This window comes from Cannabis sativa, chromosome 7 (assembly GCF_029168945.1).
Source record: "Cannabis sativa cultivar Pink pepper isolate KNU-18-1 chromosome 7, ASM2916894v1, whole genome shotgun sequence".
Classification (NCBI taxonomy): Eukaryota; Viridiplantae; Streptophyta; class Magnoliopsida; order Rosales; family Cannabaceae; genus Cannabis; species Cannabis sativa.
Window position 1 is genome coordinate 58859816 of NC_083607.1, and position 13683 is coordinate 58873498.

At 31.2% G+C, this 13683-nt stretch overlaps 2 protein-coding genes across 2 annotated transcripts; both read right to left on the minus strand.

Moving 5' to 3' along the window:
• Positions 1–305: 305 nt before the first annotated feature.
• On the minus strand, positions 306–4073 carry LOC115697421 (zinc finger CCCH domain-containing protein 40). Its single transcript, XM_030624416.2, has 5 exons — positions 3850–4073; positions 3542–3709; positions 2831–3100; positions 2211–2434; positions 306–1435 (listed from the first exon to the last, which is right to left on the minus strand). The coding sequence occupies exons 2-5, from the start codon at positions 3644–3646 to the stop codon at positions 532–534; spliced, it is 1503 nt and encodes a 500-aa protein (XP_030480276.2). The 5' UTR covers positions 3647–3709; positions 3850–4073; the 3' UTR covers positions 306–531.
• A 5106-nt stretch (positions 4074–9179) lies between these two features.
• Positions 9180–12971, minus strand: LOC115698259 (probable disease resistance protein At4g27220). The gene is made up of 2 exons (XM_030625464.2): positions 12744–12971; positions 9180–12387 (listed from the first exon to the last, which is right to left on the minus strand). Exon 2 carries the CDS (start codon positions 12379–12381, stop codon positions 9436–9438), a length of 2946 nt encoding a protein of 981 aa, XP_030481324.2. The 5' UTR covers positions 12382–12387; positions 12744–12971; the 3' UTR covers positions 9180–9435.
• Positions 12972–13683: the final 712 nt, after the last annotated feature.

The window sequence follows — 13683 nt, forward strand, 5'->3', positions numbered from 1 at the left end:
TGAAGTTAATAACCAATGATTTGACTGAAGCAAGTTCTTTTGTGGAGATACAATTATCAACTCAGGTAAAGTAGACAAATCCATTTTCTTTAATCTTGGGAGTCTTATTAGAGATAGAGAAGTTGAATTTTCAACATTAATATCTAACTCTAAATCCTCTTCTTCAATAATCTCTTCTAAGGAATGACAATTCCATATCTCAACCTCTTCAAGATTCTCAAGGCACTACTAAAAATACAGTAGACAGTATAGTTTTGAGACTATTATAAGTTCAAGGAGTTTGGTCAAATTATTTATATAAAAAAAAGAAATGAACATCATCTAATTGATATAATCAGCTAAACACCATAATCATTAAGATTTGTGGATGTAGTAAGTAAGAAATTTTTTTTTTTTTTGAGGAAAGTAGTAAGTAAGAAATTGAATACATAGACCTTCACAATTTAAAAGACAAAGCCAATTAAGAGTGAGCTAATAAGCAAAAATAGAGTATGCTATAAAACAACAATCCAGAAAAAGAAGATGTAAGTTTTATTGCTCAGATGATGATGTCGGAGGAGGAGCACTAACAGATGACCCTGGAGGGTTGGAACCCGACGCTACAGATCCTGCTGGAGCAGAGGCTGAAGCGGCAGAATGCTGATACTGCTGCTGGTTCCCTGGAGGAGGGGGTTGTCGTGGTGGCATTGCGGAATGATGAGGTGGTGCAGGGTACTGCTGATACGGTGGTGGCGGTGGACCTGACGGTGGTGGTGGATGCATATACCCACCATATGGTGGATAATATTGCTGAGGATACTGACCGTGTTGCGGAGGCCTAGGATGGTAAGCAAAATGTTGCCCATGTTGCGGCGCCTTTTCTTGTGATTTGTTTTCACCTGAACCTGAGGATCCACTAGGACCACCCTCTTGAGAGGAAACAACAGCACCCATTCTCTGAGGGTCCATTGATGGATAAAAGTTTCGCTCTGGCTGAGAAGGGGGAGGGATGTTGTAGTACATTGGTGCAGTTTGGTCTTGAGATTGAAACTGCTGTTGTGATATCACAGCTCGAGGTAATAACCCGCTGTGAGCTACTGCTGCCTGTTGTCTTGCTTCGTCGGAGGCATCGTTCTCTGGTTTGGGTGCTTGTGGCCTACCCCACATAAGCTTCAACCTCAAACCCTTAATTACCAGTTTGTTAGAGAGCTCATCAGCAGCCTTCTCTGCGCCTTCTCTAGTTGTGTAGGTCACAAAGGCACATGCTCGTTGTAGTACCATCCGAACGGATTCGATCTCCCCATGAGCATAAAAGTTGTCTCTTAAATCCTGCTCAGTGACTCTTGCATCAAGCCCGCCCACATAGAGAGTTCTGATGCTCTCATCCTGTGGTGGTTCCAAAGACGGCATCTCTCCAGCCTTGTTGAGAAGCTTCTGTGCTACAGGATCATTGACTCTGTTCACATTGAAAAATAAGTTACAAGTTAACATTACAATCATCAACTAAAAGTAGTTTAGATAAATAACATGTAGACAAACTATCAAGTTACAAATTATCTGCAACGTTTATAAGTTCTACTCTACAATTAGGATTTTTGGTTTTGTTAACTTTAGTTTGTAGTATGAACTACTGGTAGGCAATTTTCTTGTTCTGAAACTGTGTTTTTATGAATGGTAATCATTAAGTCTTTTATTCTAATGTATTTGCTATTTCTTTATAATTTCTGGATGACTTTTAACAAGTTTTCTTTTATCAAAGTTCAGGTCTAGGATTGCCACCTCAGGCTTATTAGAAGCTGTGCATCATTGAGCTATTAAACCTTGACTGCACCAAGCAAAGAAACTAGCAACTAGCACACATCAACTTATGACTTTCTAATACAATGATTTCAATAGAAGATGAAAAAAGAGCAAATTGTCTTGCGGTAAACTAATAGGAATAGCAATTAACATAAGTGATCCCTTCACCATGCAGATAAGAGATTAACTAGAAACACTCTCTTGCTTTTGACATGAAAGACCAATAACCGAATGAGGAATAATATCAGCAACAGAGATAGACAAACATTTTTGGCATTCAAAACATGAATTACCTAGTAGATTAGCTATAGCAAAAAAGTTCTTGGCACCAAAAAAAACACAGAGGTAGACAAGTAGAAAAAAGGAGAGAAAGGCATCACAAAAATTAGTCATTAATAATTGAATTGAAAATTATTTACTATTGGACATACCCATAGTATCGATCTTTTATATTTTGCTGCGACAGCTCCCCAGTTATCGGCATCTCGTGCCTGTAAGGACACTCAGCACCCCTAGTGCATTCACCACGAATGTAGAAACTGCAGACATGGGCTCGATTCCTCTTGTAATAAGGTGTTGTTCTTTGAAGCTTCAAAATAGTGTCATTTGCTCGCACCTTCCCATAAGAAGATTCATAATCTAAACCAGCTCTAGCCTGCATTTAAGAACCAATCAACAATTAATGAAAAAAGGTACATAAGTGGCTGCATCCATCTTCATGATTAGCAATTCCAACAAAGATACCACAAGCAATAAAATAGACTAAACAGTACACATATAGTTTGTTTCTCTCTTCAAGCTACAATTATCAACGAGATTGCATTAATCAGCTTAATCCTCTCATCAAAACATACATAAATAGGAACAATCCAGATGATCTCAGGAATCAAATCTTCTGGAACAATATAGTGCTTAAGAAAACCATGATTAAAAAGTGAAAAGAAAGAAAAAAGAAAATGGATATCATAAGTGTGTAAATTTACTTCATATTTCTTTCTTAGTTTCAACATTGTTGTTTACTGCAATTAAATAAAAGTAAATTTAAACAAACCTTGCGATCGTGCTCTTCAGCAAAAAACTCTCTATTTACATCACTCTTGGGAATGGCCTCATTAGAATTAATAGAAAGTGCAGTATCTCGAACTTGAACTGGTAAACCGTACTCCAAATCCAAAAGGCAAACTTGACAAACGTTTTTCACTTTACTGCAAGTCTGGCAAATCTCTGATTTCTTAAATCTTGCATCCCGACCCGGTCTCCATCTGAAAACTGTGAACGGTCGTGTACAAATCTTGCACTCCTTGTCATAATTTGCTTTTGTCTGCATTTCAAGAATTATGTAACCAACAGCATTAGTAAAAATTACATAACTATATAAAGATTTAACAGATATTGGCTTAAATCTAACTCATTCTAAAGAAATCCATTCTGCTCCGGCAAGGACAATCACGAATCTTATTGGGCATTGCCACAATCACATATAATAAGGAACAAAGAAACTATGATTCACATAACATAAAACAAGTAATTGAATGTGAGATAGCTAAAAACATAGAATAAGTAAAAGATTTAGCTTATTTTGCTTGATGAAAATTGCTGTGTAAAGTGTTTGGATAATCAATTTACAAAATAGCTTAGTCAGAATTCTAAACTTGTACTTTTTTAATTTTAAGCCAATGGTCTCATTAACATTAAACATCAAAGATATGAATATGAAAAAAAGAAACCCTAAAGCTCGTAGTAAAATCAAAGATACACATACCATACGAACGTAAGGATTATCACCGAGACATGACTCGCAGATTATGGGGAAATCCGATCGTTCCCAACCATCGGCCTCAACATCTCGAAGCAACCTGTGAGCCATTACTCCGTAACGAAAGTTCAAGTCTTTCAACAACAAATTCCCTTTCCTCGCCTTGAGAAAAACCTAAGCAAAGCACAAGTCAAAACGAGAAACGGAATGAATCAGCTTAAACCAAATTTCCTTAAATTTCTTTTTGGGTTTGAATTGAATATCCAAGTTTAGATAACATTATTTCCCCAAATTTTACTTAGATTGAATCCCACCTTATTAAGGGCGCTGCAGCTGGGCAAGGGAGTCGGAGATGGCGAGGTGCGAGAAGAGAAGTGGAGAGACGACAAGGACAGCCGATGCGGGTGGCCGGCGATCTACAAAGTGAGATGAAAGAGAAGACAAGTGCAGGCACCAAGTGAAGCTAATATTAGGGCAAACAAAAATCAATAAAAGTATAAAAGGGCTTTTATTTTATTTTTTTATTATTATTATTATTTTAAAATAAGGATTCTTTATTCTATTGGGAGTTTTATTTGCACCCAATAAATATAAGGAGTTTTTTTATTTTTATATTTTAAAATAACTTTTTTTTTTTTTTTTTTGCATTTTCATGAAATTTCACACAAAAATTTTTATAGTAATTAATGGAGAAACCTAAATCGCAACCAAAATTCGTATACCAACTCACATAAAAACTATCAGAGAAATCACCGAAGCAACCCAAATCGTAAATTTGAAAAAAAAAAAAAAGTTAAAAAATAATATAGCGGATAATTCAAGGATTTTTTATTTTTACATTTTAAAACAGTTTTTTTTTATATATTTTTACAAAAATCCACATAGCAACCCACACATAACCAATAACCAATAAAGCAACTTAAATTGCAACTCAAAATCACATGGCAACTCACATAAAAATCATTGCATCAATCCAAATTGTAAAAATGAACAAAAAAAAAAAGTTAAGATATATAGGGTGATTCCCCTACATATAAATATAGGTTTAACATAATTTTTAAAAATCACTTTTAATATTTTTTTTAAAGGAGACTTCTAAAATGATAAGTAAACCCTAATATGAAAATTAAACACTCTAATATTTAAGAAATTAAGAGTCTATTTGGCTTTACAGTTTAAAAACTTTTTTCTGTTTTTTAAAACTGAAAACAGTTTTTAAAAACTATTAGGAGCCGTTTGGCCAAAATTTTTAAAAACTGTTTTATAAAAATTGAGTTTTAAAATCTAGAAAACAGAAAACATCAAAAATGTTGTTTTTGATTTTCAAAAACAATTTTTTTTGTCTAACATATTATATTTTATATTTTGCTCTCATACTCGGATCCTAGACCCGAAACCATACCCGAACCTAGACCCGGATGGGTTAATGTCATGGTATGGTGCTAAAATATTGATTTTTTTTTCGTAAGAAAAAATCTAAAAACAGTTTTAAAAATTTGTGTCAAACACCATTAAATTTTTAAAATGACAAAAAACTGTTTTCTATTCTCACTTTTAAAAACACAATTTTAAAAATTGAAAACTGAAAACACAGCCAAACAAGCTTCAAGTTTAAAATAATTTTTAAAAATTACTCTTAATATTTTTTTGAAGAATTTTTTCTTATATTATTTTGTGTTAATTTCAAAACTTGTTTTTATTTTATGTTAATAATTTTTTTAAAATTATGTATATTTTTTTAACAAAATTTTATATAATTTTTATTTTAATTTTTTTTTGTCATAGTATTTAAAATATAATTTATTTTTATTTGATATGTTTAATTTTTAAGAATATAAATTAGAAGAAAAAAATTATAAAAAATTAATATAATTAAAAATATATATTTCATATAAAATAAAAATTATTAAATTAAAAGCAAGAATACTCGTATTCGTTTAAAAAAAGATAAAAAAAAAAAAACAAAAAAGAGTGAGAAAGAATAATAATTTAGTCTTTGACTTTGTGTGACTTTAGGTATATTATATACGAACGATTAATTATTCTTTTTTATTATTTTTTTTAAAAAAAAATATTATTTAATTTGATTATAAATACACGGAAATTTCCCGATATCTTATATTTGAATTTAGGAAACTAAAATATAAAATGCCAAAATATAAACCATACAATAATATTTCCTAACGACCCGATTAATATTCTTTATATTAATCCTAATCCTATTAGAACTAATGTTTATTGTATATATATATAATTAAATCATACGTGAGATTTTAGTATAATTGAAATAATGGTGAGACTTAATAATAGAATGAGTTTTTTGATGCCACATGAGTTGCTAAATAATGAAAGGAGAAGTACTGTGATTCACAGGCCTTCGCCACCATCTTCGCCACCGTCACCATTGTCTTTGCCACCGTCACCATTGCCTTTGCTACCGTCGATAGAGATTTCGCCTTTGCCGGAATTTTTGCCACATCAACAAATAGTGCCACCTCAAAAAAGTATTGAAAATGTACTTGAAAATTCGGAAAATAGTGAGGTGTGTAGTGTGTGTTTAGATGAACTTTTGGAAGAAGAAGAAATTGTCAAGACACCTTGCTCCCACTTATTTCATGTCTTTTGTATTAACAAATGGTTATCACTTCAAAAATCATCTTGTCCAAATTGTAGGAACCAATTATTTTAATTACAATGGCATGGATTCAACTTGTTTATTTTTTTTTTTTAATTATATGGTCTAGTCCTTTCTTATTGAGTGTCCTAGTTATACCATCTTTAATTGATGGTGTAAATTTTGAACTAAATTTAGCTCAAAAATGAATTAATATTATATTTAACCTAAATTTTATAATTGTACTCTAATGAATTAGGGGTAAATTAATTTATTTTTTATAAAAAATAAAAAAGAAAATCAGCAAATACATTGAAAGTATATAAAAATTCAATTAAAAATATAAATAAAATGTAAAAAATCATTAAAGGTACTAACGAGTGACAAAAGAATAAATAAAAAAATAATATTTATTGTAGTGTAAAATTTAACTCATCTTATATTTTGTGTCAAATTTAACTTAACTTTTAGTATGTTTCAAATTTAGACCACTTTATGTAACACTATTAGAATTTAATTTTATCAACATGAATTAAAAAATACATATACTGTTATACTATAAAAATAGTGTAAGGGTTTATTAGTATTTATAAATAGTGTGATAGCCTATAAATATGTAATTGTATAGATATTACTGGATATATATATATGGAATGAGAAAATAGAACTTCAGTTCAGTTTAGAGATTTACACTGTCTTGAAAAATATTTAAACCATTTTTATAGCACTCTATTATTGAAGATACTTTTATAAAACAATTGGTAACAATTAGCTAAAAAAAAGCATTAGAAGAATTGCTTCTGATTTCTCTAACAATTAATGGTTCATGCAATCTAGATCGAAGAGTCTTCTTCCAAGATATATATATGGAAGAAGCCTCATTTTTGTTCGATCTAGATTGCATGAACCATTAATTATTTTTATAGTAGTGTATATTATAACTATTTAAAATATCTTGTAAAATTTTGAAAAATTCAGAATAATTTACAATATAGAAACAATGTTCAAAAAATTTATTTCACACGCATATAAAATAAAAGAGTCATGTGTGCAATAGGCTATTTGAACCCTGTTTTTAGCGTGTTAAATTTTTTTAAATTTCTCAAAATTTTGTAAAATGTTTTAAATAATTACAACGTACACAATTATAAAAAAAATTGACTAAAAAATTATGCTGAATAATAAGAGATGCGCCATAAAATTTTGCAGTAAAATGATAGGAGTACTCTAATTAGAAAAGTAGTCAAAACAAATCTAATATCAGATAAAAGAAATTCCACTCAAAAGAGGAAAAAAAAACCATTTTTATTTTACTCTAGTAAAATTTTAAAAAAACTGTTAATCCTAATCCTATTTGAATTTAGGAAACTAAAATATAAACCATACAATAATATTTCCTAACGACCCGATTAATATTCTTTATATTAATCCTAATCCTATTAGAACTAATGTTTATTATATATATATAATATTAAATCATACGTGAGATTTTAGTATAATTGAAATAATGGTGAGACTTAATAATAGAATGAGTTTTTTGATGCCACATGAGTTACTAAATAATGAAAGGAGAAGTATTGTGATTCACAGGCCTTCGCCACCATCTTCGCCACCGTCACCATTGTCTTTGCCACCGTCACCATTGCCTTTGCTACCGTCGATAGAGATTTCGCCTTTGCCGGAATTTCTGCCTCATCAACAAATAGTGCCACCTCAAAAAAGTATTGAAAATGTACTTAAAAATTCGGAAAATAGTGAAGTGTGTAGTGTGTGTTTAGATGAACTTTTGGAAGAAGAAGAAATTGTCAAGACACCTTGCTCCCACTCATTTCATGTCTTTTGTATTAACAAATGGTTATCACTTCAAAAATCATCTTGTCCAAATTGTAGGAACCAATTATTTTAATTATTTGTGAATTTATAAATTACTTTTATTATTGTATTCTAATAAATATTATTTTATATTTCTTTTTTTTTTTTTACACGACTTATTAATAAAATTTTACAAATTTACAATAGCACGACTTTTTTATTTATTTTTTTTAATTATACTATCTAGTTCTTTCTTATTGAGTGTGTAAGTCGTGAGTCCTAGTTATACCATCTTTAATAGATGGTGTAAATTTTGAACTAAATTTGACTCAAAAATGAGTTAATGTTATATTTAATCCAAATTATATAATTATACTCTAATGAATTAGGGGTAAATTAATTTATTTTTTATAAAAAGTAAAAAAGAAAATCAGCAAATACATTGAAAGTATATAAAAATTCAATTAAAAATATAAATAAAATGTACAAAGTCATTAAAGGTACTAACGAGTGACAAAAAAATAAATAAAAAAAATAATATTTATTATAGTATAAAATTTAACTCATTTTATATTTTGTGTCAAATTTAACCTAACTTTTAATATGTTTCAAATTTAGACCAGTACCACTATTAGAATTTAATTTTATGAACCTGAATTAAAAAATACATGTATTGTTATACTATAAAAATAGTGTAAGGGCTTATTAGTATTTGTAAATGGTGTGATAGCCTATAAATATGTAAGGGAAATTTGATTTTTTATGCTTACATTTGGTTAAAAAAGATTTTCTAAACAAATAATAACTAATATTTGTAGGTTATGACAATTTTTATGATATCCCTAAAATACCCACATTTACATCACCCCCATTTACACCATCGGACCACCCTTCGGGCCACCCATTGGGCCACCCATCAGACCACCTATCGGGGCACCCATCGGAACCATCGGTCCACCCATCAGACCACCATCGGACCAGATATGCTACAATTTTATTTTTTTTTTTTATGTTTTTGTACATATAAAAGTAGCATCAGGTGATCATCGGACCACCATCGGACTACCAAATTTTTTTTATTTTTTATTTTTTATGTTTTTGCACTAAAAAAAGTATAGGAAATTTGAGAGGGTTATTTTTGGGTTTTAGATAAAGTGGTCATATATTTTCAATGGTGATATGTATTAGTTTAGAAATAAAATATTAAGTATATGTAAGTATAGAAAATCAAATTTCTCATATGTAATTGTATAGATATTACTGAATATATACATATACATATATGGAATGAGAAAATAGAACATCAGTTTAATTGTATACCAGAAACTCTTTCTTCCTCATTTGAAGGACTTAAGCATAGCAGCATTCATAATTTCAAGTCCCATCTTCATAAATCAAAATGCTGAAGTTGGTTTCCTTTTTTTTCTTCATTCTTTCACCACTCATGAAGGTAATAATCAACCATTGACTGATTTTAGGTTGCTTCTTCTAATCTGTCTTCCTTGAAAAATGGCTCTAGGAAAGTTTTGGGACTAGGATTATGATGATCATCTTCCCAACACAACTCATCCCACCACTTTTTGGTTCCTCCAATGTGCTTGAGAGAGCTTGGAAAGTTGTCCACTGAGAAAGGAAGATTCTTTAGCTTCTCACAGTCCCAAACATCAATAGAAATCAATGAATTACAAGCAAGTTCTCTTGTGGAGATACTTCTCAACTCAGGTAAAGTAGACAAATCCATTTTCTTTAATCTTGGGAGTCTTATTAGAGATAGAGAAGCTGAATTTTCAACATTAATATCTAACTCTAACTCCCCTTCTTCAATAATCTCTTCTAAGGAATGACAATTCCATATCTCAATCTCTTCAAGATTCTCAAGGCACTGTGAAAATACAGTAGACAGTATAGTTTTGAGACTATTGCAGTTGTGAATATGCAGAATTTTGAGCCTGGAAAGTACATTATTAGCATCTACAACACCATAGCAAATAGCTTTCAATCTATAGAGTTTTCTGAGGACTAAACTCTTTAGATTCGAAAAATAAGTCCCGTCGGGTGTTATGACATACTCCAACCTATTACATGTGGAAACATAACATTCATTGACTCCAGCCAAGTTTGATGTGCTTGACAATTTCGACAGAACAGTTATATCATGACAGCCCTGTAATGCTAGTTGTTGAGTGTTTTCTGGTATCTCAATGGAATTTCCACTACTACTAGAGAGGTTGCAGCCTTGAATTTCGACGCTGCAAGCTTCTTTGGATATTGGCGAAAAGCTTGACAAAAGTCCTACACCAATATGGTAGCTTTTCAGCTCTCGCCAATGTCCTGATCTCATGTAACTATTGAAGCTGTTTAAATCCTCAAAGGTAAGACCTAGACTTGTTAGTTGTGTTGATTTGATGATCTCATCGAAAACTACTCCACTTCCAGTTTCTTGTGAATCCTTTGACCAGCTCCAGTTGCTTCTAAACATGGTCAAATATTCAAGCCGAGACAGCTTTGGGATAAGTCCAGCAGGAAAGATTTCCAAATCTTCTGTGTAAGAGATATCAAGATGTCTGAGATTGATCAAAGTCCCAATATCATGTGGCAACATTTCAATCAAAGTATTTGAAAGGTCCAACACTCTTAGCTCTATGAGCATTGCTAGAGAAGGTAAGAACTTAAGGTTACAAGAACTTAAGAGAAGCGCTCGAAGATTGTGTAAGCTAGAAAGTGAATCAGGAAGCGATTCGATAAGAGTTCCCGAAAGATTAAGAACTTTAAGATTAGGCATGTTTAAGAAGAATGAGTTGGGAATACTATCTAAAAAGTGATTCCTATGCAGGAGTAAAGTTGATAAACATGTACTTTTGGGAACATCACAAACAACTTTTATGTTATTTTCCATTAGGGAAACTCTCTCTACATCATCCCTCCAATTCTTGGGAAATGTTGTCAAACCAAGACCAGCTCTTATCATGAACACAGGGCATTCACTTGTGATTCTAATAGCCATGTCTCTCACCAAATCATGCATTCTAACCCACCTTGTTCCAATACCCTCTAGCATACATGCATCTTTGAGTTCCTTTACTATTGCATATCCTTTGTTTATCTCATTCGTTCGGTTACCTACTTCGTCTATCAAACCTTCTGCCATCCAATACTGCACCAGCAATTCAACATCAATCTTGGATTTCTCAGGAAACAATGCACAATACAAGAAACAAGCTCGAGATCTTTCATTCTTTAAGTGATTATAGCTAAACTTCAAACGCGAAAAGACATCTTCTTCCATACCTTCAATCTCAGCTTTCGAGCTTTTCAGTTCTTCCAATGCATTCATCCAAACTCTTTCATCATCAGTTCTTCTCATAGCTCGCCCCACGGTGATGATCGCTAAAGGAAGGCATCCACATTCTTCTGAAATCTTCTTTGCTATAGTTTGTATCTCACTAGAGTTAATTGTATGGATTCCTGCTTTATCAGCAAACAATCTCCAAGCAACCTCTTTAGAAAGGACATCAACTTTAACTTCCTTGTGTGTTTCCATACCTCTACATACTTCCATAAGCCGAGTAATGAAAACTATTTTACAACCATTTTCTTTACTTGGTTGTGGAATTCCAACATCTTCTAAACAAAACTTACACCACAAATCATCAATTATGAGTACAAATTTCTTGATTCTCTGCAATTGCTCAAACAACAAGGCTGATCTTCTAATCATATCTTCATCATCCAAGAAATCCAACTCTATCCCCTTAGCCACATCAGTTTGTAGCTTCTTCAAATCAAAGCTTTTCGAAGCATTAACCCAAATGACAAAATCGAAAATCTTATCCTCACCAAGCAAATTGTTTAAATGCATCATGATAGTTGTCTTTCCAACACCACCCATGCCATATATACCTATCTTATGCACATTGTCATCTACTAAACACTCCCATATCTCATGTAAAACTTTCGATGGAATCGTTTCTGTAATCGATGATGATGTCGGTATAAGACTTCTTCCTTTATCTGGGAATGTTAAATCAATGAACAAACCATTCACAAATGCTCCTCTCTCTTGAAGCTCTTTAACTTGTCTAATCTTTCCTACTATACTTCTTCCTAATTTATACCTTGAATAACAATTAGGATAACATCCTTTGATGAATCTCCTCTTTTCATCAATGTCACTCACTTCAATCCTTAAACTCTCAACTTGTTTGAGCCAAAACTGTGCCTCACTTCTTAGCTTCTTTCTATGGTTCATTATTCCCCACTCAATCTCCTCTTTGATGTCTTTTTCTCTTTCTTTTAGTATACCCAAATCATTGAGTAGAACTTTCTCAAGTTTCTCAACATTGTAAAAGTAATGGAATCTTGTTGCAAAGGGTGTACATATTAAATCTAAAATCCCCACCAAGGGACCAGTAATATCCATTATAAACTGCATCAAGTAAAAGAAAGAAAAAAAACAGAACAAAATTTAGGGATTTTCAAATTTCAGATGGAAATAGTAAAAATCACCATAAAGATCACACAACAGCTAGGCTAGGCACAGTAAAAAATTCTTCATCTTTCTTGAAATTGTTTGATGTTATTAAATAAGAGAAATTCTATTAGAATAACCAAAATTATTGGAAGAACCTTAAGTTAAATATGGATAGAATAATGTGTAAACTTGTATATAAAATCTCAATTACTCTAAGATTAAACCAACTATGTAAGCAACATTAAAAAGGGATGAAGCATAACCAAGTATAATATTTGAACAATAATAGAAAAAGAGTTAGAGATATGAACCTTAGGACTTGAGAAAATTGGTATACAACAAAAATTTGCAGATGTATTTTTAAGACAGTATAGATGACCTTCATTGACTTTGGAAACTCATAATGAGAGAGAGAGAACTAACTATACATGTGAGTGAGTGGACATGTGGACTATTCTTTCTCCTTTTTTCTAATTTTTATTGGTGATTTTCAGAGGTTAAATTCTATAATAATAAATACTATATGTCTCCCTCAATTATTACTTTTGTAGTTTTGCTCCATATTTTTTTTTACAAAAATATTCTTTTTTTTTAATAAAAGAATAGATAAATATTATTAAATTACAAAAATTACTCCTCAACTTATTTCTTTAAATAATTAATTGATGTAACAATCACATGACGTTAATGCAGTGTGGTTCAATTTAGAAGTTGAGACAAAAAAAAAAAAAATAAGGAATTTTTTTCATTTAAAATAGAGATATTTATATAAGTATAGTAATAAAAAACTTAATTTATATAAAAATTGTAAGTAAACTTAATAAGAAAAAAATGATATTTAAAATAAAAAACTTTAGAATATATTATTTATATTACCATAAAAAATATTAAAATTCTTTTTATATGTTTTTTTTTTAAAAAAATAAAATAAATAAAACTACAGTGATCGCTGGAGTTATTACTGGTGTCAAAAAGTGGCGCGGAGTTTGCTGTCGGTGTCGAAAAAGTCACTGGAGTTTCTGCCGGTATCGGATAAGTCGTCTGAGTTGCTATCGACACCGAAAAAGTCATCGGAGTCGGCATTGTCGCTGGAAATAAAATTGTCTAGCGACATTTCCGACGCCAACAACAAATTTTGGCGACTTTCCAATACTAGCGACAAATAAGATTGTTTAAAAATAAATAAAAACATTAAATATGAGCTTTGAAAACCTAATTTACGTATATATGACATATCAAATATCATAAAAA

Excerpts from the sequence above, each read along its gene's own strand:
- LOC115697421 (XM_030624416.2), bottom strand. The coding sequence starts at position 3,646 with ATGGCTCACAGGTTGCTTCGAGATGTTGAGGCCGATGGTTGGGAACGA. Across the intron at positions 2,435-2,830 it reads CTGAAGAGCACGATCGCAAG|GCTAGAGCTGGTTTAGATTA; the intron begins GTTTGTTTAAAT and ends TCTTAAATGCAG. Across the intron at positions 1,436-2,210 it reads ATAAAAGATCGATACTATGG|AGTCAATGATCCTGTAGCAC; the intron begins GTATGTCCAATA and ends CAATGTGAACAG.
- LOC115698259 (XM_030625464.2), bottom strand. The coding sequence starts at position 12,381 with ATGGATATTACTGGTCCCTTGGTGGGGATTTTAGATTTAATATGTACA.